The sequence below is a fragment of the Ovis canadensis genome, chromosome 12 (assembly GCF_042477335.2).
Source record: "Ovis canadensis isolate MfBH-ARS-UI-01 breed Bighorn chromosome 12, ARS-UI_OviCan_v2, whole genome shotgun sequence".
NCBI lineage: Eukaryota > Metazoa > Chordata > Mammalia > Artiodactyla > Bovidae > Ovis > Ovis canadensis.
This window is the reverse complement of record NC_091256.1, coordinates 51,941,136-51,967,121: the sequence shown is the minus strand read 5'-3', so window position 1 is coordinate 51,967,121 and position 25,986 is coordinate 51,941,136. Positions and strand designations below refer to the sequence as shown.

Genomic DNA, 25,986 nt, shown 5'->3' with positions numbered 1-25,986 from the left:
GAGTTGGCACTAATCAAAATAAATGTCATTCATGTCCAGTTTGTGATTCTAACTCTTAGGAACTTAGAGTATTGGGTATATTTACCCAATATTGGGTGTGTTTGTGTAAAATACCTGCTGTGGTTTACTTAAGTGGCTCAAGCACAGTTTGACCCCTGCTTATAGTACTCTACCTGCCGCAATTGTCTAATTGTTTTTTTCCCTCCTGCAGTTAAAAATTCAAGATGTCCATTTGCGCTTTGAAGATGGTGTTACCAACCCTTCCCATCCTTTTGCATTTGGCATCTGCATTAAGAATGTATCCATGCAAAATGCCATGAATGAGCCTGTGAGTATGAAATACACCTGCAAACTGGGAAGAAAGCACCAGGTCTGGGGCATTTGGGGCTGTGCCTTGAGTCCTTTTGTGTTCTGTGAGATCACCATCTTTTTCTCCATGTTCTTTGGCAGGTGTGGATGTCTTTTGTGTTAATTTCCTCTGACCTGTCATTATTTTGCTCATCCATCAATGTTGGCACGTTTTACACGTGAAGAAACTGAGGTGCAGAAAGGATCTCATTTTTTATTTTCTTCTGTCCTAACGTGCACTCTCGGGGTATACTTACTCTGTTTCAGGGTTTTTTCAGCCACCTGGGAATATGTGCCGACGACATCCACATCTTGAAAGCCATTCTCCACCCCTCTTCCGGTCTTCAGATTCAGGGTCTTTTCCTATGGGACGCCTTTATGGTATTTTGTTTAGTCACTGAGTCATGTCCAACTCTTATGCAACCCCATGGACTATAGCCCATCAGGCTCCTCTGTCCATGGGGTTCTTCAGGCAAGAATACTGGAGTGGTTTGCCATGCCCTGTTTTAGGGGATCTTCCCAACCCAGACATTGAATCTGTGTCTCCTGCATTGGCAGGAGGGTTCTTTACTGCTGGTCCATCATGGAAGCCTGTGGTATTTTAGGCTTGTTATAATCAAAATGATCCCATTATATTCCAGCTGCTCATTTTGCTTCCCTGAAACCAACTTTTTTCCTTTATTTCCTCTGACATGTTACTGCATGTTACAAACAAACACATGAAAACTGGCTTTTGAGCCCTTTCTTGTGCCAGGCACTCTTCTTAGTGGTTTACTTGATTTTCCGCATTGAATTCTCGTTACTCTTCACTACCGCTGTTATCCTGTACTACAGCCGAGGACTCTGGGGAGCCCTTTACAGAACAGGTTTGCCTCCCTTGCTTCAGACCACGTGTTCTCACCCATGACACTCGGCTTTAGACGCCTGTGCTCATTTCTTCACTTCTTATTCCTCAGCTTCTGTATCCATTGGTCACAGCGTCCTACCAGTTTTCCCTGCAAGGTGTCTCAAACATGGCTCTTCCACTCCCCCTCACTTCGACTGTCTGACTTAGGATCCTGTCAGCTTCTGCCTGAGTCAGTAAGCTCCTGACTTTCGACCCCGCCTCACTTCTGTCCCAGGCTCTTGATTCGCCCTATGCCAGGGCTTCTCAGCCTTTCCCACGTCCTGGCATCCAGAGGAGAGTGATGGTGTTTGTACAGGACACAGGGGCAAGTGGAGGTGGCTGCTTGAGGGTGGAGGTGCCCTGCTCAGAGCAACCAGGTGCAGTGGATCCTCCATCAAGATGGGTTTGAATACTGTGGGTCCACTTGTCCACAGACTTCTTTTTAAAAACATAACCACAGTATCACATGATCCTCCAGGGCAGAACCATGAATAGGAGGGCTGAGCAGAAAGTTATATGAGGATTTTTGACTGCCAGGAGGGTTGACACCCGTAACTCCCAAGTTGTTCAAGTGTCGCTGTGTTCCTGAACTGTAGCTTGATTTTGCAGACTTGCTTGTTATCTTGACAAACTCTTGACTCCATTTGGGGTAGAGGGGAGCTCCACCTTGCACTGTTGCCAGGGTTCTCTTTCTAAAACACATAGCTGGTCCCTGCACATGTCTACAGCAAAGCCCTCGGTGGTTTTGTGTCCCTTCAGGTGTGACATCCAAACTCCTTGGTGTGACAGACTTCTTACTGTATCGGTTTCCTAGGGCTAGATAACAAATTAACCACAAACTAGATGGTTTCTTCACTGCTGGAGGCCAGAGTCCAAGGTCAAGGTGCTGGCAGAGTTGGTTCCTCCTGGAGACTCTGAGGGAGAAACTGTCCCCTGCATCTCTCCTTGCTTCCCGTGGTTGCCTTGGCTTTGGGTACATCACTCCAGTCTCTGCCTCTGTTTTCACATGGCCTTCTCCCTGTGTGTGTCTGTTTTCTCTTCTTTTAAGGACACCAGTGATTAGATTAGGGCCCACCCCAATCTTCTATGACCTTTTTTTTTCCCACAAAGAATTCGACAGTTTTAATCATATAAAATAAAATACAATGAAAAAACATATTGTTCAGGGTCTATCCCAATATAGATGACCTTACTTTTTTTTCACAAAAAGTTCAGTTTTAATCATATAAAATAAAATACAATGAAAAAACATATTGTTCAGGGTCTATCCCAATATAGATGACCTTATTTTCTTTTTTCACAAAAAGTTGAGTTTTAATCATATAAAATACAATAAAAGCCATATTGATCTTTTTTCTCTAATTGTTTTAGGTGAGAGGTTAGGTTGTTTATTTGAGATTTTTCTTGTTTCTTGAGGTAAGATTGTATTGCTATAAACTTCCCTCTTAGAACTGCTTTTGCTTCATCTTGTCGGTTTTGGATTGTTGTCCTTGCATTTTCTCTAGGTATTTTTTGTTTTCCTCTCTGGTTAGTATGACCTTATTTTAATCTGATTACATCTGTGATGACCCTATTTCCGAGTAAGTTCCCCCACTCACAGGTTTTGGGACAACACGAATTTTGTGGGGTGCAGGGGGAGCTTTTCAACCTAGTACACCTAGTAACACTCCAACCTACTTTTCTCAATACTCAAGTACCTCGCCACTCCTTGTGTGTGTGGCTATACGTGTCCAGTACTGCCCCACCCCTGAACGCAACGCTTCAGTTACACAGATGTATTCTCTGTCCTTTGAAGCAGTGGAGCCTATTGTGTCATTGGCCCCATTCCTTGCAATGTGTCCCAAACCTTCCCTTCTACCCTCTGTCTGAAACATACACAGCTTTTGATACTGATCTGCCCAGTGGTATTTTTTAGTTGTTTGCTTGTAGCGTCTTACATATTCTTCCTCTGCTTTCCTCTGCTTAATTACATTTGTTCACATGTTTGTGTTTCCATTTAGCTAGATTCTGAACTCTTTAAGAGCAGAACCGTGTTTTCATTGTTGTGTAACCTCAGCACCTTGCAAAGTGTCCTATGTGTGATTCGTCACTAATGGCCTGTTGAATGAATGAATAGATTCGTGAATAAAGAATCACGCTTTCTTCCCTGTCTTCCCTCAGGTACAGAAATTAATGCGGAAAAAGCAATTAGATGTGGCAGAGTTTAGCATCTATTGGGATGTCGATTGCACTTTATTGGGGGATTTGCCTCAGGTGGAGTTACAGGTATGATTCTGGCAGGGCTCTCTTATAACACAGCACAGCAATAAAGTGTGTAGGATCATGGCCATGTAGGGTTTTGTTCTCTGTGTCTCTGTTCCTGTTCCCACCTGCTTTCCCTCCTTGGCATCCATTGTTGAGTATGTATGAGTATTATAGATTTGTTTTCTTTTTTCATCTAAAGCTCCGTCTTTAAGATTTAGCAGTGTTGCTGCGTATGCTTCTGTTGGATGGTGTTCAGCTGCAGGCGCCTAACGCACTAGTGTTCTCGGCTCTCTTGTGCACCGAGGTTTTCAGTGACCCTTAAGAAGAGACTTCTTACTATGTTTTATGTTGAAATTTCACCTTTGGTGGCATTCCTTTAAGAATACTTAGAATGTCATTGTAAATCATTGGATGTAAAATATTACCATTTGTGAAGGATATTTAGAAAAAAATCTCAGTTTAATCTTTTTGTGAAGAAATTGTAGGTGGTTTTAAGTGAAATGGAGAGAAAGTTCTCATATTTCCCTCAACCACGATTATCCTTGCATGCTGTTGTACAGAATGGTTTTTGTTTTGCCAATTTGATTAAATAAATGCTGTGCATTCATACAGTAGAAGAGTATGCATCTATAAAAAATAAAGGGCACAGATCTTTATAATGAATACATAATAGTCTTTAAGACATAGTATTAAGTCTCAAAAACTAGGGTAAAAAAGCATGTATACCTTCTGTGTAAGACTGGTTTTAAAAATCAAAAAGTTATGCATTTGCCTGAATCTGTACAGAATGCCTCTGGTGGAATATGTAAGAAACTGGTGTCATTGGTTGCCTCAGAATAGGGTCCCTGGGTGACTGAAAGAAGGAGTAAGAAGGAGAGATTTCACTTTTTTTGCCTTTAAAATTTTAAACTGTGTGAATGTATTACCTGTAAGCAATATAAATGCAAATTTAAAAATGCTGAAGAGCTTTAGATTCCCAGTTTTCTCCTGCTTTTGGGTTCTGATGTCATATGCTGTAGATTAGACAACATTGCACCAGGTGACTCGATCTGGGAAACATCTGCTGTAATGACAGCCATCCTTGTGACACTCAGGAGGCCATGGACAGGAGCATGGAGAGTCGTGACCATCACTACATCTTGGAGCCCGTGTGTGCATCTGCTCTTCTGAAGAGAAACTGCTCCAAAGAGCCTCTGCGCTCTCGGCACACTCCCCGAATCGAATGTGATATTCACCTGGAAACCATTCCCTTGAAACTCTCTCAGGTACCCTCCACCTTTCTGTCACTGTCTGCTGGTAACTGGGGTGTTGATGAAGGGTCCCCTCGTGGGAAAGGAAGTGCGTATGAGACCAAGCTATGGTGGATGCAGAACCCACTGTCTTTATACGTTTGGGTTGGGTGTGTCTCAGGTTAGTTTGATTTGATGTTTTTAAGTGCTGAACGAAGAGCATAAGAGAGCCAGTGGATCTGTGTACTTAGCTGATAGTGTTCAGAGAGACATGCTGCATAGTGCTGGAGTTTGGTCTTGCAGTTGGTACTGGATTTCAGCTCACTGGGTTGACTGGTATGACTTGTCCCTGTGATGTGTAATGTCTTTACTGAGCAAAAGAAATAAACCAGTTCTAACCTTGTACTGCTTAACTTCTAATAAAAAGCTGCAGTACCGGCAAATCATGGAATTCCTCAAGGAGCTGGAGCGAAAGGAGAGGCAGGTGAAGTTCCGAAAATGGAAACCCAAAGTGGCCGTGTCTGAGAAGTAAGGCTTGTCAATTAAGTGTTGTGTGTGGAATGCATTTTCTAGCATGTTCTTTTTTGTATATAGATCAGAAATGTGCCTCACTGTCTTTTTCACATGGTTGAAGATGAAAGTATAGTCGATTTTTCTGGTTTTTAAAATGCCATTTCTGTTATCATTGTTATCATGCTATTGTGTATCTCTGGTGTCATGGGTTTACTCTTAGGTCAAGCATAGTGGAATTTAGAAGGTCCTCTCAGTCTCAGGTAGGTTTCCTTGGTGGTTCAGTGGTAAGGAATCTTCCAGCCCAGTGCAGGAGACACAGGAGACTCAGGTTCGATTGCTGGTCTGGGAGAAGGAAATGGCAACCCTGTCTAGTATTTTTGCATGGAGAACTTGATGGACAGAGGAGCCTGGTGGGTTACAGTCCATGGGGTTGCAAAGAGTGGAATACAATTTAGCAACTGAACAACAGCAACAACTCAGTCTCATGTAGCAAGGAGACTAGCCTTGCTCTGGTGGGATCTGACTGTGTGGTAAATAGTTTGTAGCACTCTTGAACCTACTCCCTTGTATCTTTTCTCCTAACCAGTTTAGTCAGCATTTATGTAATACACTTGATGACATCTGTAGCATAAATGTCCAAAGCATCACAAAGAGTCAAACATGGCTGAAGTGACTTACCAAGCACATAGGATAAATAAATGTTTTCATGTAGATGTGCTCAACTTGACCAATCAATATATTAAACCTTTTTTAAAGGTCCTGTGTATTTCCAGTCTTTCCTGAAGTCTTCCATTTAACAGTCAAATCCTTGCTGATTATCTTACAATGGGGTTTACTGTAAAGCCATCACTTGATTGTCTGTCAGTGGGAGAGGCTGATGTCATGGGTCATTCAGACCAATTGAGTAATGTACTATTATTGGTGTATCCATCGAGGATGTAGTAGATTAGCTTTCCCCACAGGTTGAAGTTAGCCTAATATTATTTGAATTTGAAGCATAAGGTGATGGCCGACAAGAGATGTCCAGAATGGGAGTAGTGTGCTATGGATCGCCTTGGGTTGATAGCATTTTCATTGCTTTTGCTGTAAGTAACTAGATGGCTATGAAATGTTTCAGCTGCCGAGAGTGGTGGTATTTCGCTTTGAATGCCAACCTGCATGAGATCCGGGAGCAGAGGAAGCGCTGCACATGGGGCTTCTTGTTGGGCCGGGCCCGTGACGCCGTGTCTTATACCGACAAGTACTTCACCATGTTGAGAGGAGGCTTGCTATCTGCAGATGACAAGGTAAGGGGTGTTGTCTCACGTTTCTCGTCTCCACTCAGAGGGTAAGAATGTCTCTTCAAGACTGAAGAAAATGGAGTCTGTGAAGAAATAAAAGTCTTTGTTTGGGATCGTAGTTTTTTAGGATAAAGTTGGCCTTACTAGGGTGAGAGCTACTTAGAAGGCTGGGTTTTGCCTCTGCAGGAAGCTTTCTCCATCTTCTGTTGTTAGAGGGGAGCTGGCCCATGGGTTGGGAGGAAGGAAAAGGGGCCATGGTCCCGCCAGGTCTCCTGGCTCTCTGTGCAAGGCCCAGAGAGACTCTGCATCTAGTCACTTGTGTCAAACACCTGATCCTAACTCTTTTCTTCACATTTTTCCTAATCGCGACTGACTCGATGGACTCTGGAGTTTTAGGGGTAGAGCCTAGGCCGAGGGTGTGCAGCAAGGGGAAGGCCAGCTCCAGTTTCAGTACCTGCAGGACCAGAGACCTGCAGGAAGCTCCACTCCTGGAGCTTCCTCTAGTTCCAGTCTGTCTCCTCTGTCTCCTCAGGAAGGGCAGTGGGGAGTGTTTTCCTCCTTGATTTGTTTTGGTTTTGTGAGCATCAGTTTTTGTAATAGCAATTTAGACTAATTTTGGCCTGGGGATTGTCTCAATTAACTCTCTTTAGTAAACATTTCTAAGCGTCCCTTTAGCACCTGTCTTTGGAGAAGGCAATGGCACCCCACTCCGTACTCTTGCCTGGCAAATCCCATGGGCGGAGGAGCCTGGTGGGCTGCAGTCCTAAGGTCGCTAAGAGTCAGACACGACTGAGCGACTTCACTTTCAATTTTCACTTTCATGCATTGGAGAAGGAAATGGCAATCCACTCCAGTGTTCTTGCCTGGAGAATCCCAGGGACGGGGGAGCCTGGTGGGCTGCCGTCTCTGGGGTCGCACAGAGTCGGACATGACTGAAGCGACTTAGCAGCAGCAGCAGCACCTGTCTTAGCTTGGGCTGCTATAACAACATTCCACAGGGTGGGGCGCTTTAAATGGTGGATGTTTACTTCTCACAGTTCTGGAGGCTGAAATTCCATGATCGAGGTGCCAGTAGATTTGGTTCTTGGGGAAGACCATCTTCCTGGTTTATGGGCATCTGCCTTCTCCCTGTGTGCTCACCTGGCCTTTCTTGGGCAGAGAGAGAGCTGTTTGTCTTTCCCTTCCTACAAGGGAACTAGTCCCATAATGATGGTCCTGTCCTCATCACCTCATCTAAACCTGTTCACCTCCCATGGGCTCCACTTTCAGATCCTGTCACGTTGAGGATTAAGGCCTCAACATGCACATATTGGGGGAACACATTCATCCTGTGAGAGCACCCCATTGTGGTAACCAGTGGCAATGGTGCATCCTTGGGTGTTCTCACCTATCTTGCCAGCACCCTGAGGTATGACCCACTCTGCTAGTGCTTCTTTCGTGAGTGTCGGGCGTGGTTACTGACATAGAAGCCTTAATAAAAGGATGGAATAAACCAGACCTTTTGTTTCAGATAGTTTTCTTAAAGGCATAGGGAAAGACATGGAGCAAGGGAAAATCTGAATTACAACTGAGGTGAACAAGTAAACATGTATAATCTCCTTTTCCTTAGTGGCAGGGTGTAAGGCTTCCCTGGTGGCTCAGATGGTAGAGAATCCACGTGCAGTACAGAAGACCCAGGTTCCATCCCTGGGTTGGGACGATCCGCTGGAGCAGGGAATGACAACCCACTCCAGTCAATATTCTTGCCGGGAGAATCCCATAGACAGAGGGGCCTGGTGGGCTATAGTCCATAGGGACGCAGAGTCCGACACCACTAAGCGACTAACAACTTTCACTTTCAAGAAACAGCTTAGGAGAGCTGACTCTGCTTTCCTCCACATCTTTGTGTGTCGCTGGCCACTGTTGTTCTTTCCTAATTAGCATGAAACAAATGAAAACGACCACTTCCTTGCTAATGTCCCACATGAAACATAAAGAAGCTGGAGGCCTGCACACTTACTGTGTAAACTAGGTCCTTAGTTTCCTCCTCTGACTCGGGAAGGTTAACAACCAGCCACCAACTTGAATCAGTTGAGGTAACACCATGTTAAGCACTTTATAAACTGCCTTTGCGGAGCAAAGATGAGCTAGTCCAGCAACACTTGTCCTTCACGTACTTGTTAACAGCTCAATACCACTCTGCTCTCTCTGCACTTCCCGTTAGTCTCAGAGTACAGGTAGGGTCTACCCGGGTTATATGGAAAAGCTGTTTGAACCAGAAGCTTAGCAGTTATGGAACTCACTGTTTATCTTCATGGTTTTTGGGCCTTGGAAGCATTGGAAACATTGGGGGCCAGGGGGGTTCCTTTAGTACTGGATGGGTTCATGATGGTGTCCACTTTCTCTGCAGCCCTGACACCTGTTTTCTTCACCCGAACAGGAGGAAATGTATCGGATTGAAGAGGAGCAGAGCTTTGAGGAACTGAAGATTTTGCGTGAACTGGTGCATGAACGGTTTCACAAGCAGGAAGAACTGGCAGAGGTAGGAGACCCTCCGAGAGAAGCTGTGTCACACGCAGCATGCTGAGTGCTTCTGGGGGCACAGAGAACGAGGAGTGGCACCTCATGCCCTGTCTCTTTGGTCCTCATGTGTGCTCATTTCTGATTGACACAGAGCCTACGGGAGCCTCAGCTGGATCCTCTGGGAGACTCTCCTGGAGACCCAGGCCCCGGGGGAGGCAGCGGGATGCTGCAGTACCTTCAGTCCTGGTTTCCCGGCTGGGGTGGCTGGTACGGGCAGCAGAGCCCTGAAGGGAAGCCAGTGGAGGGCCTGATGGCTGAGCCGCAGGAGCAGTGGACTCCGGAGGAGATCCTGGGTAAGGCGGGAGCTGGCTTTCATGTGTCCTTCTTGATTACAGTGAAGGGAGACACTTGGTTCATGGTTCACCTATTATTTGGGAAACTGGCCCATGGTATATTTCAAATTAAAAAAAAAAGGTAGACATTTGTAATAGTTTATCTCATGTTTATAGAGGCAGAGAGAGATTTAAAAAAAAATAATTTTCTTTATTTATATTTGGCTGTGCTGAACCTTTGTTGCTGTGTGGGCTTTTATCTAGTTTCGGCTCATGGGCTTCAGTAGTTGTGGCACGTGGGCCCGGTAGTTCCAGTTCCTGGGCTCTAGAGCACAGGCTCAGTAGTTGTGGCCCATGGGCTTAGTTGCTCTGCAGCATGTGGGATCTTCCCAGAACAGGGATCAAGCCTGTGTCTCTTGCATTGGCAGGCAGATTCTTTACTACTGGACCTCAGTGAAGCCTGAGAGTAGGTTTTAAGAGATACTTTGTTTACAACTCCATTACTGAATTTGAATATTTACATGGTTTCAAACAGATCTGAGTGGCAGTGATTGTTAAGAGAATCTGATCCAGTAAAAAAAGTTTGAAACCCTGAGGGCTTGAATACCAGTCCAGAGTCACCCTTTAGACCCAGGCTGTCCAGTATGGTAGCCGCAGTCACAAATGGCTATTTAAATTTATTCAGATAAAATGAAAAATTCACTTCCTCAGTTGGCTAGCCACATGAGCCACAGTGCTCAGAGCCTCTTGTGGTTAGTGGCCACCATGTGGACAGTGCAGTGGATAGAGCATTGCGCCGTGTTGGGCATTGCTGCCTTAGGCTGTAGTTTGTCATGCATTTGACATTGCCCCTCATTTGACAGTAAGTTGATCAGAGCCCTTATAAGGCAGTTAGAGTCATTTCATGTTGGTGAATAAAAGTCACCCTTGACTTTGGAGTTCTTTCCTAAAAGGGAGATGTTATGTCATATCATTGAGACTGCCATCAGTGCTTTGTAAACTTTCCCATGTGTTTTCTTAAAGCCTCTTCTTCCACATGTTCAGGCTCCGAGGAGTTTTTTGACCCTACTGCAGATGCCTCCTGTATGAACACGTACACAAAGCGAGACCACGTCTTTGCGAAACTGAACTTGCAGCTGCAGCGAGGGACTGTGACTCTGCTGCACCAGGAGCAAGGGGCTCCCCAGATGAACCAGAGTGCTTTCATGCAGCTTGAGTTTTCAGGTGCTGCCCCAAGATGCTTCCTGATGCTCTCTATCTCCCCAGACACCAGTGTCCACTTGAGTCTCGGTATTTGCGGTAGTTCTGTTGCAGAAAGTTGCCATGGGTACTGAGTCATGGCCCCTGGGGAGCACAAGGTTAGGTTGTCTGTAAGCATTTGGTGATCACATTCATCAGTGGATCAATACATAATGTTGTTCTCTGTGTGTGTGTGTTTGATGACACCTTGTTTAATACATGTTGTTGATTTGTTAATGGATCTCATGGCCAGCGACACTGACACTGTGACTGATGTCTGAGTGAAGGTTATCTACTATATGTATTTCCTCTGTAAGACACAGTGCTCCTGCACTGTGCTTGGGGGCCCTCTTAAACAGTGAAATCACTAAAACAAAAAGCACAAAAATGCCAAAAATTTCCGCTAATTAGGTCATGATAAGGGCACTGGTATGAGCTGAAACAAGAAGGCAGAGTGTTGCCTTGTTCAGCTTTAGCTGGAAACACGCACTTCAGGTGACTTGAATTTTTTGCTGCTCTGCACATGTCTGCAGAGCACTGTGAATGTATTATTTTTGGGGTTACAGTAAATTTTAGTGAGTAGGTGAATTCGCAAATATGGAATCTGCAAATAATGAAAAAATTTTGACTTCTTTTTGTGGATTTGAATTGAAAGTACGTAAATAAATGCCCAGATGTTAGTTATGTCTTCTCGCAAATAGATTTATTGTAGTTCATAAAATAGGCATTTATCTGAGGTCTGTGAGTAGTTTAAAGGCAAGTGACCAAAAAAAAAAGCCAGTTTTTGACTGGCTTTGACTTTGTAATCTTGAGAGCTGAGAAGTCATAAACTTAGTGTGAACTAGCAGATGGTTTGAACTAAATTAAGAAGTGCTCTGTTTAAAATTCATTGTGTTGGAAAGCTTCTGATATTCCTTACAAATTTATGTCAGTGGACAGGAAAGCCTGGCATGCTGCAGTCCATGGGGTCGCAAAGAGTCAGACACGACTGAGCAACTGAACTGAACAAAAGTAGACATATAGATATGTAGGTAGGGTTATTTTGTTCCAATTCGAAGGAGAAATAGTTCATTATATCTGATAGTTCACTATAAAATATTATATCTAATACTTTGAAAATACTTAAGGCTATGATGGCATAGTATCAGCTCTTACCATTTATCTTCTGTAGGTGTAAAACTTCTAGCAGAATCTCTTCCTCGAAGAAACTCCTCCTTGCTCTTAGTCCGGTTGGGTGGACTCTTTCTGCAAGACCTGGCTACGGAAGGAACCATGTTTCCTCTTCTGGTCTTCCCTAATCCAGTACGTATAGCTGTATGATTCATCCAGGGTGTTGGTGAATTGCCATCTGTTTTAGGCAAGCGATTAGTAGTATTAACTTGATTCGTTCCGATATTTGATCATTTTGAGAGAGACACGCTGATCAGAATACAACTAGAGTTAGATAAGTTTTTTGATTTTGGTACCATGTGTTGGTGGGATTTATGACAGTGGCTTCCCCCCACTTGGTGTTGTAGCCCCCTTAGAATAGTTGCCTGAATTTGGAAGAAAATGCTATCTGCACGACTATTTCCTGTATTTCAGGGTCAGTGTTTGAATTTCCTCTGTATCTTGACAGTGATTTTCACGCATTCTGATCCTTAGTCACCAATAGGACTTCTCTCTCTAGAGTTACAGAAGAACCACTTCAAGTTTTCCCTATATGTGTACTTTTTAATATACAATATCCTTCTTAGACAAGAAGATCTTTGACCTTACTGAGTTGGCAAAGATATAATCAGAAGAGTTGAATCTTTAGCTCCTTATTATGCTTCCCAGAACTTTTCGGCTTGGGGGATTGGTGATAGGGTGGGAGGGCAGAATAAAAGTGTGAAAAGCTGTGCACGTCCAGTCCTCGTTGAGCAGTAGTTCATGTAGTGCCTAGTGCAGAGCGGCACGCTGCCTGTACAGGCAGGGGAAGGCACAGACTGGAGGGCTCGGCCTCCAGGTCTGCATCCCCTGGTGTCACATGAGTTTTGATTCAGCTGTGCTAAGCGAGAGTGATGTCAAAGGGGAAGATGGGAGAGAATGTGTGCATGGTGAATTGGCCCCTCTCACCCTGACCCTTATGTGTTTTGTGTGTGTTCATCAGCAAAAGGAAGTTGGCAGAGTCTCCCAGTCTTTTGGACTCCAAACAGCATCTGCAGACAGAAGCCATCATTATCCTGGTAAACTGTCATGTGTACTTAAATTCATCCTTAAAAATGCAATGATTACAGATCAGTAGTCTTGATCAGCGGTCAGAGAGGGAGTGAGTCCTGTTTTGTGCCCAGGGGTTTGCTGTGTGGATACTTATCTGACTTAGAGAACCCCCTGTGCTCTCCCTTGACTGGTGAGTGACTGGGGCAACTCACAAGGCCTCCAGGTCTCGGGTTCCGTGATGGGAGTGAATACAACAACCCAGCCTTGAGGAGTCCTGTTGATACCTAGAGGCTGTCCTTATTAGGCTCTCTATTTTATAAAGTTTTTGAAAATGAGGCTTAATTGGAAAATAATTGAGGAAATGTCTTTTTTTCCCTCAGAATTCTTTTCCAGTTATAAAGAATAAGGTGATTGTTTTGCTGTGTTCTATTTATTTTTTTTTTTCCCCTCTGGTTCTTTTCCTCTAGCTGCAGACCCAGATGACCCGGTTTTTGAGATGCTGTATGAGAGAAATCCAGTGCACAGCCATTTTGAGAGGCGGCTGAATGTCAGCACGAGGCCCTTGAACATCATATATAATCCCCAGGCTATTAAAAAAGTAGCAGACTTTTTCTACAAGGGAAAGGTTCATACCTCAGGTTAACTTTTTTGTTTGATTATGTTACTTTCTAATGACCTCTTTGTTGTCACTTCTGGGACAAGGGTTATTATTCTGGTGACCTGGTAGTGGCAGAAAAGGCCTGAGAGTAAGTGGAAGGTTGTCCTTCAATATTGAATCAAAGTGAATATCCTTGGAAAGTTGCTCTTCCAAGAGGAATCAATGACTTAATATTTTTTCTTTCTTTGTCTTCATTTAGCATGCATTTAAAATACTTTCCATCTATTACGACAGTGGTTTCCTTGGCTACCCAGGATATTTTAGGCCAGAGAATTTAGGAGGAATGTTCAAGAATTTCCTCCTAGATGACAGGATCAGTGGTCTGTTTTACTTGTTTGGTGCAGCAATAAATACTGCGGAGGTCATCATTGGACTCTTCTGTGTCATCACTGTTTTACATATGTCTGCCTTAGTCTTCCAAAAAGATTTGAGACAGTATGTACAAAAGAAACAATTCTGTTGATAGAGAAATCGATAAAACAGTAGTGCTTTCCTAAATCTATCCGTCACTCCCCTTTCATAAGAGTTGTTTTAGTTTTTGATCCAGTTTTTGAGTCTTTTCATGTACATGAATGTGCGTGCAGGCTTAGTTGCTCTTTACGATCCCATGGACCACAGCCCACCAGGCTCCTCTGTCCGTGGAATTTTCTAAGCAAGGATACTGGAGTGGGTTGCCATTTCTTCCTCTAGGGGATCTTCCCCCTCCTGGGATTGAACCCATATCTCCTTCATTGGCAGGTGGGTCCTTTACTACTGAGCCCTCTGGGAAGCCCCTTTCATGTAGACGGTGACCATAAATGTCTTGGCTTCATTGCTCTGACACTGATAGAATGCAGAAGGCAAATCCTCCTAGATTTTTTTTTAGTAATGATCATGCTTTTAAGGTTTTTGAAATATAATAGTGTAGAATCTTTCAGAAAATGATTCTAGAAATTCTAATAACTTAGATACCCATCTCTTATGTACTTAACCTTTCTCTGCATGGCTGTCCCTCACTGTCTTGGCCACATTCCTGTAACCCCAGCTCAGGCTGGAATAAGGAACTCTTGTTGTACAGACTGTTTTTTAGCTTTGGTGAATTCCTGGTGAGAGTAGATGTTGCAGCGCGTTCTTTCATCCAACCATAAGAAGACTCTTGGATATTTCCAATCTTGCAGGTTTTGGTTATCAATCTGAACTTGAGTTGAGAGTGGCTGAAGCTGCGCGAAGACAGTACAACAGACTGAAGATGCAGACCAAGGCGGAAATCCGACAGACTCTTGACCGATTGCTAGTGGGTGATTTCATTGTAAGTGGACATAACGAATGCTCCTTTTGGAGGGTTGGGAAGAGGAAGGCATTCTTTCTGGGAAGTTCTTTATCTACAGTAGAGAGTCATGCTTGTATCAGTTACACTGATAAGTAAACGGAATCTATGAAATACTTATTAGCTAGCAAAAAATGAAATCCCATGTCTTTTACAGTTAGGTTGTAATAAATAAAAACAAATGACTGAGACTAGATCATATATTATTTCTTCCTTGTTTCCATCTTAGAACATTCCCAAGACTTGTCTTTGTTCCATTTTCTAGACCTGACATTTTGTAAATATTTCAATTAAGAACATCCCCTTTTATTTACTATTATCAGAAGAAAAACAATTGGAATGATGCCCCAGTAATTTTTTGTTTTAAAGATTTGTTTGTTTACTTTTTTGGCTGTGGTGGGTCTTTGTTGCTGCATGTGGGTTTTTTTCAGTTGAGGCGAGCAGGATGTTGTGGTGCACGGGCTTCTCATTGCAGTGGTTTCCCTTGTTGTGGAGCACGGGTTCTAGGTGTGTGGGCTCAGTAGCTGTGGCTCGCGGGCTTAGTTGCTCTGCTGCATGTGGGATCTTCCCGGACCAGGGATTGAAACAGTGTCCCTTGAACTGCAAGGAGGATTCTTAACCACTGGTTCACCAGGGAAGCCTGATCTCCCAGTTTTGATTCCTGGGAGTGATGGTCACTTTGTGATGCTGAGTGCCCAGCTGACATGAGGATGCTTGTGCACAGGGTGAGCCAAGAAACATCTCAACAGTCCAGCTAAACTGAGCTTCTGGCCCTGTGGCCTGGGGATGCGCTGCTCAGACGCAGCAGTAGGTGTACCACTCAGAGGGTGGCTTGTAGTTGGTGCAGAGCCAGCTGGGAGTGTAAGGGATGGCAGAGATGTTCGGGGGAAACACTTAGGGGTTTGTTGTATGGGATGCAGAATTTGTCCTGTGTTTTTGTTTTTGGATGTATTTCAACACAAATAACAACATTTAGTACTTCTGATTATCGTAGACCAAGAGGTTTCTCTTTCATGGCATTTATATAAATTAGCTTTTGCTACTACATATAATTACCAAATGTTACTATTACAACATGTAATTATATAAATCATATTATATATTTATGTAGTATATATAAAATGTATAAATTATATATTTACGAATAACTAGGACATGGAAGCAACCTAGATGTCCTTTGACAGAAAAATGGATAAAGAAGTTATGGTACATACACACAATGGAATATTACTCAACTATGGAAAGAAATGCATTTGAGTCAGTTCTAATGAGGTGGATGAACCTAGAGCCTATTATACACAGTGAAGTAAGTCAGAAAGAGAAAGATACTGTATATTAAGGCATATCTTTGGAATCTGGTATGCAGATGACACCACTCTTTTGGCAGAAAGTGAAGAGGAACTAAAAAGCCTCTTGATGAAAGTGAAAGAGGAGAGTGAAAAAGTTGGCTTAAAGCTCAACATTCAGAAAACAAAGATCAGGGCATCCGGTCCCATCACTTCATGGGAAATAGATGGGGAAACAGTGGAAACAGTGTCAGACTTTATTGTTTTGGGCTCCAAAATCACTGCAGATGGTGACTGCAGCCATGAAATTAAAAGACGCTTACTCCTTGGAAGGAAAGTTATGACCAACCTAGATAGCATATTCAAAAGCACAGACATTACTTTGCCAACAAAGGTCTGTCTAGTCAAGGCTATGGTTTTTCCAGTGGTCATGTATGGATGCGAAAGATGAGCACCGAAGAATTGATGGGTTTGAACTGTGGTGTTGGAGAAGACTCTTGAGAGTCCCTTGGACTGCAAGGAGATCAGCCCTGGGTGTTCTTTGGAAGGACTGATGCAGAAGCTGAAACTCCAGTACTTTGGCCACCTCATGCGAAGAGTTGACTCATTGGAAAAGACTCTGATGCTGGGAGGGATTGGGGGCAGGAGGAGAAGGGGACAACAGAGGATGAGATGGCCAGATGGCATCACCGACTCGATGGACGTGAGTTTGAGTGAACTCCGGGAGTTGGTGATGGACGGGGAGGCCTGGCATGCTGTGATTCATGGGGTCACAAAGAGTCGAACATGACTGAGTGACTGAACTGGACTCAACTGATGGAATCTGGAAAGATGGTACTGACAGTTCTACGTTCAGGGCAGCAAAAGAGACATAGACATAAAGAACAGACTTTTGGACTCAGTGGGAGGTGGCGAGGTAGGATGATTTGAGAGAATAATATTGAAACATACACATTACCATATGTAAAATAGATAACCAGTGCAAGTTTGATGTATGACTCAGGGCACCCAAAGCTGTTGCTCTGTGATTGACAACCTGGAGGGATGGGGTGAGGAGGGTGGTGGGACGGAGTTCAGGAGGAGGGGACACATATATACCTATGACTGATTCATATTGATATATTGCAAAAACCATCACAATATTGTAATTGTCCTCCAATTAAAATAAGTAAATTGAAAAAAATACATAAATTGTTAATTTGTTACTGTATATAATCTTCTTTGATAATATTTATATAAATTAGCTAATTTATGTAACAAATTCATGGGAAGAGCCATTTACAAATTCATGAATTGGTCTATTTTATATATTTCAAATGTCAAAGCTTATGTTTTCCTGTAAGATATTTTGGCCTGAAAGTTTGTGCTTAGCAATGGCCATGAATAAGTAAAAATATTTGGATTTCTCATTTATTTGAATTCTTTAATTTATACAATACTTTTCAAGTATTAAGTCTTTAGAAATAAGACCTTTCTTAAACCGTTGATCATCAGAATCAAAGAGCAAGCAACCCTCAAACCAGTAATTTGCACATTTTTCTCTCCCACTTCAGCCATTTGCCTGTGGTAATGTCTCATATCCTTAAGCATTTGGATCCACTTTTGTCTTAAATGTTTTTTTGCTTTATACTAGAGACCATTAGGTCACCCTGTGAGCCTAGTGTGACCTTCAGGGAGGCTTGAGCTCCAGGTGATAAAGCTGCCCTCTCTTAGCTGTTGTAGTTCAAGACTATTTAATTGTGCTTGATTCTATTTTTATAGGAGGAGAGTAAACGGTGGACTGTGCGACTGGACATTTCTGCCCCTCAAGTGATATTTCCTGATGACTTTAAGTTCAAGAATCCTGTGTTGGTTGTTGTGGATCTAGGAAGAATGCTGTTGACCAACACCCAAGGTACAGTGTGAATGTGAAGTAATAAAGGCGTATCTTGGCAGATTGATCTCTCTCTCTCACTGAACCATGTAAAACTTAAGAAGTTTATTTAACATTTCTAGGCTCCAAAGTTAACTTGTTACTTTTTTATGTAATAGTTTTATTGAGATCCATTTGAAAATATACAATTCAGTTGTTTTTGGTATATTCATAAAATGGTACAGCTCTCACTGTTATCTAATTCCAGAACGTTTTCGTTGTCCCAAGAAGACATTCTAGACCCATATGTCTATTACCACCTCTCCTAGCCCTTGCTAACCACTAATCTTTCTATCTCTGTTTATTTGCCTGTTCTGAACAGTTCATGTGAATAGAATCATGTAATATGAGACCTTTTATGTATGACTCCTTTCACTTAGCTCAGTGTTTTCAAGGTTTATCCATTTTGTGAAAGAAGGGAAAATGAAAGTGTTAGTCGCTTAGTTGTGTCCGACTCTTTGACCCCTTGAACTGTAGCCCTCCAGGCTCCTCTGTCTGTGGAATTCTCCAGGCAAGAATACTGGAGAGGATAGCCATTCCATTCTCCAAGGGATCTTCCCAACCCAGGGACTGAACCCTGGTCTCCTGCATCATCTGAGCCACCAGGGAAGCCCTGTAGCATGTTATCAATACTTCATTTCTGTTTGTGGCTAAATGATGTTCCCTCTTATTGATATACTACATTTTATAATATTTATCCACTCATCAGTTGGTGGACATTTGGTTGTTTCTACTCTTTGGCTGGTATGAGCTTGGCCCTAAGCGGGTGTGAAAAGGGAATTATATCCAAAGAAAAGGATCACACAACTGCAGAGAGTACCTACTTGGATTTATAAAACACTAATGTGACAGAGACACAGGTGACCAAACCCAGGGATGTGTTTTTGTAGTTGTTGCGACACTGCTCAGGTGCAGAAGAGAGGGGTTGAGTGAATTTGGGGCTGGAAACTTGACATATTAAGCAATTACTGCGCGCCAAGTGCTGATCTAACACTCGGGTATTGTGTTGAGGAAGGCAGAGGAAACCTCTGTTCTTTTGGAACCTCCTAGTTGGAGGAACAAAACGAACACGTAGATGAATACAGGAAAAAGTAAACAAATGAGGAGGGCTGGTGATGGCAGCTCCTGCAGTGCAGCTCCGATGTTGGGGGGCGGGGGGACAGTGACCAGAGGGCATTGTTGGCTTCTGCACCCTGACATGTGTTCCTATGTTAGCAGGTCTCCATCTTTCCTCATGTTCCATGAACTTTGACTCTCTGTGTTTTGATTTCCCAATCAGTAGATAAGTTCACTCTGAATACATGGGAAATACAGAATACTATGCTTAGAGTTTTCATCCATTTATTTTTTAAATCAGGGCTGCTGCTTCTTTCTTGTTGTTGTTCAGTCTCTTAAGTCGTGTCCGACTCTTCTCTACTTTTCTTAATTATTACATTAAATGGAGGAGGAAGGCAAGAGCTGACATGTACTTTAAATCTTCTGTTTTCATCTGCAGATGATTCCAAGAGGAAGAATGGGGATGGGTCAGCATTGGAAGAGAATCAGTTCAGTGATGATGAATATAAGACCCCTCTTGCCACACCTCCTAATACCCCACCTCCCGAGACTAGCAGCAGTAATGGGGAGAAAACACCTCCATTTTCTGGAGTCAAGTTCAGTGAAGAGCAGCTTCAAGCACATCTAATGAGCACGAAAATGTACGAGAGGTACTCCCTGTCCTTTCTCGACCTGCAGATCATGGTTGGACGTGTGAAGGACAACTGGAAGCATGTCCAGGATATTGATGTGGGACCGACCCACGTGGTCGAGAAATTCAACGTTCACCTCCAGTTAGAACGTCGATTGATTTATACATCAGATCCCAAGTACCCTGGAGCTGTCCTCTCAGGCAACTTACCAGACCTGAAGATCCACATCAATGAAGATAAAATATCTGCTCTGAAGAATTGTTTTGCTCTCCTGACCACCCCAGAAACGAAGACTTTTGACTCTCAGATGAAGGAGAAGATTTTTCCCCAAGGGGGACAGCGGGGAAGTTTGCAAGACTCTGTGATGAACTTGACCCAGAGCATTGTGATGCTGGAGCAGCATACTCGGGAGGTCTTGGTGGAGTCACAGCTCCTCCTGGCGGAGTTTAAGGTGAATTGCATGCAGCTTGGTGTTGAGAGCAATGGCCGGTACATCTCTGTGCTCAAGGTGTTTGACACCAATGCTCACTTTGTGAAGAGGCCTTATGACGCTGAGGTCTCCCTCACTGTTCATGGTTTGCTCCTGGTGGACACCATGCAGACATATGGCGCTGATTTTGACCTTTTGATGGCCTCCCACAAGAACTTGAGCTTTGATATCCCAACAGGAAGCCTCCGGGACAGCAGGGCCCAGTCTCCTGTCTCTGGGTCCAACGTGGCCCACCTCACGAGTGCTGCCACACGGAACAACCAGTCAGCCACTAGTATTTCTCTGGACAGAGTTCTCACCAAAGAGCAAGAGTCCCTCATAAAACTGGAATATCAGTTTGTGAGTTCAGAGTGCCCGTCCATGAATTTGGATAGCACTCTTCAGGTGATTTCATTGCAGGTGAATAATTTGGATATCATCCTAAATCCAGAGACAATTGTGGAGCTGATTGGTTTTCTTCAAAAATCTTTTCCCAAGGAAAAAGATGAATTGAGTCCTCAACCTTTAATGACTGATTTTGAAAGAAGCTTTAGGGAACAGGGAACTTACCAATCTACATATGAACAAAACACAGAGGTTGCGGTGGAAATCCACAGACTTAACCTGCTGCTCCTTCGGACGGTGGGAATGGCTAATGGAGAGAAATATGGCAGAAAGATTGCAACAGCGAGTATAGGTGGCACCAAAGTTAATGTCTCCATGGGCAACACATTTGATATGAATGGTTCTCTCGGCTGTTTGCAGCTTATGGATTTGACACAGGAGAATGTTAAGAACCAATATGTTGTCAGCATTGGAAATTCCATAGGCTATGAAAATATCATCAGTGATATTGGCTTCTATGAATCTGTATTTGTCAGAATGGAAGACGCAGCCCTCACTGATGCTCTGAGTTTCACCTTTGTTGAGAAATCTAAACAGGAATGTTTTCTCAACCTCAAGATGGCCTCCTTGCATTACAACCACTCCGCTAAATTCTTGAAGGAGCTGACGTTGTCCATGGATGAGCTGGAAGAAAATTTTCGAAGTATGCTGAAAAGCGCAGCCACCAAAGTCACCACAGTCCTAGCCACTAAGACAGCCGAGTACAGTGAGATGGTGTCGCTCTTTGAAACTCCCAGGAAGGCCCGGGACTCCTTTTTCTTAGAAGAAAATGAACCATATGGGTTTGGCCTAGGAGCGTCTCATTCTGACACCGTAAAGCTCATCTTGAACATAAACATTGAATCACCAGTGGTTTCCATCCCTCGGAAGCCTGGCAGTCCTGAGTTGCTGGTAGGACACTTGGGACAGATCTTCATCCAGAATTTTGTGGCAGGAGATGATGAATCCAGAAGTGACCGTCTGCAAGTGGAAATCAAAGACATTAAATTATATTCTTTGAACTGCACTCAGTTGACAGGCAGAGAGGGCCCCGGGCTGGAAATGAGCCGGGCATTCTGCCCTCTGTCTGGGTCTGCCAGTGCCAATAGTCAGGAGGAAGCTCACTTCACCCGACATGATTTCTTTGAATCTTTGCATAGAGGTCAAGGTGAGGCATGGGTATCTTTTGTCTCATTTTGTTTAGATTCCAGACCCAGCCATGAAGGTAGTACCTGGCTTAAAATAACAACAAAAACCTTTCTTTTAGAATTACCCTAAGTGAATATTTAAGAAGTTAAAATAGAATTTTAATAGAATGCTTTCATATTATGTTTGAATGTTTGCACCTTTTCCCACTGAATACCGTTTTTGGCAAAATAAGGATTTTTTAAGTGGCCCCCTTGGGTGAGTGTTCATTCACTGGGATTCAGTGGGTGGATTCTGTTAAGAGTATTATGTAATTTAGTCAATGCATCTGACTTTTTCATTCCTAAGCTGTAGATCTTTCCTAGTTAAATATTGTAGTCTAAGACAGCTGGAGGGATTGACAGAAATAGAATGTGAAATTTAGTCTGTGGATGTTATGGTCTCTGTTGACTATCCTGTCATCTTCTGTAATGGTTTGGTGCAGGGTTCTAGGAATAAAGTGCTTGTAAGTATGTATTCTCGATCTGATCTGCTAAAACCAAGCAGTTCAATCTATTAGTCTTGGCATCTGTAGAAATCAGGTAAGCTATATTGATTGGTGAAGATATTAATGCCTTTGAGAACTCCTGTATACACTGATTCATTTTTACATAGTTACCAAAAGATTGCTTTCTCTGCTTGGGTTAAAAGTTGTTCACTTAGAATTCTGTTTTGTCCTTGATTCTGAGTTAGGCCCAATAAGAGGAATCAGTCTAAAGCTGGGCACGGATGAGCAGTTTTGTTTGGAAAATGCCAGCTTGGGAGGTTAAGAGAAGCTTACTGAGGACCCTTGCCTGGGTTAATGCTCACTGCATCAGATTTTGAAACCATCAAATGGAGCCTGTTATGAAAAGAGCTGTAGCATGCTCTTTATGTGTAAATTTATCTTATACCCTTGGTTGCTGTGAGTTTTGGTCTTGGAATAGTTGCCAAGGTTTGTTCTCAATTGTAGACCCTCGGTGCCAGGCTAACCTGCCTTCCTGGTCTAAGAGCAACTCCTGGGCTTGTTTATATACCCTCACTTAATCAGCAATGACGCAGTCAGTCTGAGTGTTTCTAGTTGGTCATTTCTTTTCTCTTATGCCAGCTTTTCACATCCTCAACAACACGACCATTCAGTTTAAACTGGAGAAGATCCCTATAGAGAGAGAATCTGAACTGACTTTCTCACTTAGTCCAGATGACCTGGGAGCGTCTAGCATCATGAAGATTGAAGGGAAATTTGTCAATCCAGTTCAAGTAAGCACGCTATTGATTTTTTTGTCAGGACAGTTGAAGTCATGTAATGATTTTGTATTTGTTATATACATGTGTTATGTTTATGTCTTGTTGTATTTTGTATATATAAAATGTTGGAAGGAAAATATAAATTCAAAGAGATATTGTTCATGCACATTATTGTCAATAACTTGTTCCAATAAGCATGGTATCCTTTTATCATGTCCTTCTATCACTGAATCAGTCTTTGTTAGCTTCTTCATGTGGAGGGGTGAATTATAGAGTGGAACAGGGCAAATCGTTAATTCTGTTGCCATTAAGAAATGAGGAAAATTATTGCTTAAAAAGTCAGGATCTCTCTTTCCCAGAGTGTTACAATTCTTGTCACACTTTTGGCATATGTGGCCCACCTATAAAACAATCTGATTATCTGAGCTGTTGACAGATCCTTTCAAGGGAGAATTAGTCTTGCCCTCATGGAAATGAAATGGGTCGGGGGTGTATGTGGTATGTTTGTATACATCTTTCATCCTTTTTCTTTCAAAAGTGTCATTTTTCCCGCTTTCACAGGCAAGAGAGCAAAAAGCATAGCATTATAAAACAGCAAGGATAGGCAGGGTCTTAGGACAGTGCACGGGCTCTAGAGCAGTGACTGGTCGTTGGTTTGGTAGCTGCTCTGCATTAACCCAGGGGTGCTGTTAACAGAACATGTGTAGCTTTAGACATCAGTGGTTTCTGGATATGGGTCTCTGGTTGAGAGAACTTTCCCTGGATTTTTTCCTTTTTGGCTTTTAAGCTTTTTCTCTTTTAAAACTTTTCCTTCAATTTCTGTAGTTGTTTTGTGGGATTTGAAAGAATGATTGTACAGATTCAGGCCTACATTTACCAGCACTTATTGAACATTTATTGTGTGAAGGTTATTCCATGAGGTACTCGGGGGTGGCCTTGTCAATAGATATAGGTCAGAGAGAGGCAGAGGTGTAAGGATGAAAAGGAAATAAAGACGGGATCCTTGCTGTCAACAAATTTAAAACGTCTTGGAGAGTTGATATATAGCAGAAACCAACGCGATATTGTAAAGGAGTTATTCTCCAATTAAAAATAAATAAATTGAAATAAAATATATCTTATAAATTATATTTTTAAAAAACCACTTGGGTAAAGTCATACAAAATTTGTGAGCAGTGCATATGAGTCCATTTGACAGTAGTAGTGGAATAACTGAATTTTTCTCTTTGAATGCAGGTGGTGTTAGCAAAGCATGTATATGAGCAGGTTTTACAAACGCTGGACAATCTGGTGTATAGTGAAGATCTGAATAAGTTTCCAGTCAGTGCAGCATCCTCACCCTGCCCTAATTCTCCTCTGCCTCCCCTCAGTATCTGTGGAGAACCTTCCGCTGAAAGGAAGGAGAATGGATTGTTCAGCCACTCCAGTCTTTCTAACTCTTCTCAAAAGTCCTTGTCTGTGAAGGAAGTCAAATCCTTTACCCAGATTCAAGCCAACTTTTGTATATCAGAGCTGCAAGTTCAGCTAAGTGGAGATCTGACTTTGGGGGCCCAGGGTCTTGTGAGCTTAAAATTTCAGGATTTTGAGGTGGAATTCAGTAAAGACCACCCCCAGACTTTATCCATTCAGATTGCCCTGCACTCTCTGCTGATGGAGGACTTACTGGAGAAAAATCCAGATTCCAAATATAAGAACCTGATGGTGTCTCGGGGAGCCCCAAAGCCATCTAGTTTAGCACAAAAAGAGTATCTCTCTCAGTCCTGCCCTTCCGTGTCCAACGTGGAGTATCCAGACATGCCTCGGTCTCTCCCTTCTCACATGGAGGAAGCTCCCAATGTGTTTCAGCTGTATCAGAGACCCACTTCGGCCTCCCGGAAGAAGCAAAAGGAAGTCCAAGACAAGGACTATCCCTTGACTCCACCTCCTTCTCCAACGGTAGATGAGCCCAAGATACTTGCAGGGAAGAGTAAATTTGATGATTCCTTGGTCCATATCAATGTTTTCCTGGTGGATAAGAAACATCCAGAATTCTCTTCCAGTTACAATCGAGTTAACCGGAGCATTGATGTTGATTTTAACTGCTTGGATGTGCTGATCACGCTGCAGACCTGGGTTGTGATCCTAGATTTTTTTGGAATTGGCTCCACTGCAGACAACCATGCGATGAAGGTGCCGCCTGAGGATGTCCTACAAAGTGTGAAGTCAGAATCAAGCGCGTTAGCAGAGTCTGAACTTCAGGATCCAGTTAACACCAAACTGGATCTCAAGGTATCAGTTCCCTTAGGCTCTTGTTAAGTTCTGAGTATGAATGTGGGCTTGTTTACTTAGATGCTGTCACTGTGCATTTATGTCAGAAAATCGATACCTCACAGAGGAGGTATGTGGTCTTTTGGATGTCTGTTCCTAAAGGGTAGATGTTAATATCTCAGAAAAAGTTTTAGCATTAATCCCATCTGGAGGCAGGGGAAATAAATGGTTTCAGTAACTTCTTGTCTTTGCTTTGGGCTGTAAAATTCAGTGGAATTATTTAGCTTCTTTATGCCTCTGTTTCCTTATCTTCCATCGTCTGATTATGGTAACTAAATGAGGAAATTACATGAAGCACCTGGCAATGTGTCTAGCACATAGTAACCATGTTACTATGTAACCAGCAACTAGTACAGAGTAGCTATTTTTAAATGTGCCTTTTATTTTCATCTCCCTCTCACTCAGAACATTATCGGCTTTTACTGAGAGCAAGAGTACAGGTGTCTTAAATGTCAGACTGCCTGGATTTGAAAGCTGGCATTTTTGTTGTAACCATACAGCTGTTTGGCTGTGGACAAACCATTTAACTTCTTTCTCCCACAAGTTTTTCATCAGTAAACAGAGGTTGTTTAATGTTGCCTGTGTCATAGGATTGTGGAAGTTCAATGAGATGACCTAGGTATGGCCCTCCTCACATGTATGGCAGAAATGATCATTCAGTGAATGGTATCTTCCCCGCTTCTTCCTCCCATACAGTTGTCTATAGAAGCTGGGTTAGTGTCTCCTAGAGTGTTCCACATTCTGGATTTGTCTGTTTCTTTATGGTACATTTGATTCCTCTCATCCTCTAATTTTAGAAATGGAAGTTAG

At 42.9% G+C, this 25,986-nt stretch overlaps 1 protein-coding gene across 8 annotated transcripts in view; it reads left to right on the top strand.

Annotated features, from left to right (window-relative positions):
- The window catches only part of VPS13D (vacuolar protein sorting 13 homolog D), a 266,019-nt gene that overhangs the window by 19,210 nt on the left and 220,823 nt on the right, over nucleotides 1–25,986 (top strand). For 6 of the 8 annotated variants that reach the window (XR_011247486.1, XR_011247485.1, XR_011247487.1 and 3 more), the window contains exons 6-21: nucleotides 212–328; nucleotides 3,395–3,499; nucleotides 4,573–4,743; nucleotides 5,135–5,235; nucleotides 6,338–6,506; nucleotides 8,920–9,021; nucleotides 9,154–9,355; nucleotides 10,358–10,558; nucleotides 11,745–11,875; nucleotides 12,705–12,780; nucleotides 13,222–13,392; nucleotides 14,570–14,700; nucleotides 17,766–17,898; nucleotides 19,412–21,625; nucleotides 22,730–22,881; nucleotides 24,106–25,137. Coding sequence is in view for 4 of the 8 variants with exons in the window: in XM_069544703.1 (XP_069400804.1) it covers nucleotides 212–328; nucleotides 3,395–3,499; nucleotides 4,573–4,743; nucleotides 5,135–5,235; nucleotides 6,338–6,506; nucleotides 8,920–9,021; nucleotides 9,154–9,355; nucleotides 10,358–10,558; nucleotides 11,745–11,875; nucleotides 12,705–12,780; nucleotides 13,222–13,392; nucleotides 14,570–14,700; nucleotides 17,766–17,898; nucleotides 19,412–21,625; nucleotides 22,730–22,881; nucleotides 24,106–25,137 (5,208 nt within the window). In the remaining 4 variants the exon portion in view is untranslated. The remainder of the gene's footprint in view (nucleotides 1–211; nucleotides 329–3,394; nucleotides 3,500–4,572; nucleotides 4,744–5,134; nucleotides 5,236–6,337; nucleotides 6,507–8,919; nucleotides 9,022–9,153; nucleotides 9,356–10,357; nucleotides 10,559–11,744; nucleotides 11,876–12,704; nucleotides 12,781–13,221; nucleotides 13,393–14,569; nucleotides 14,701–17,765; nucleotides 17,899–19,411; nucleotides 21,626–22,729; nucleotides 22,882–24,105; nucleotides 25,138–25,986) is intronic. The other 2 variants (XM_069544704.1, XM_069544702.1) reach the window with 1 other exon arrangement.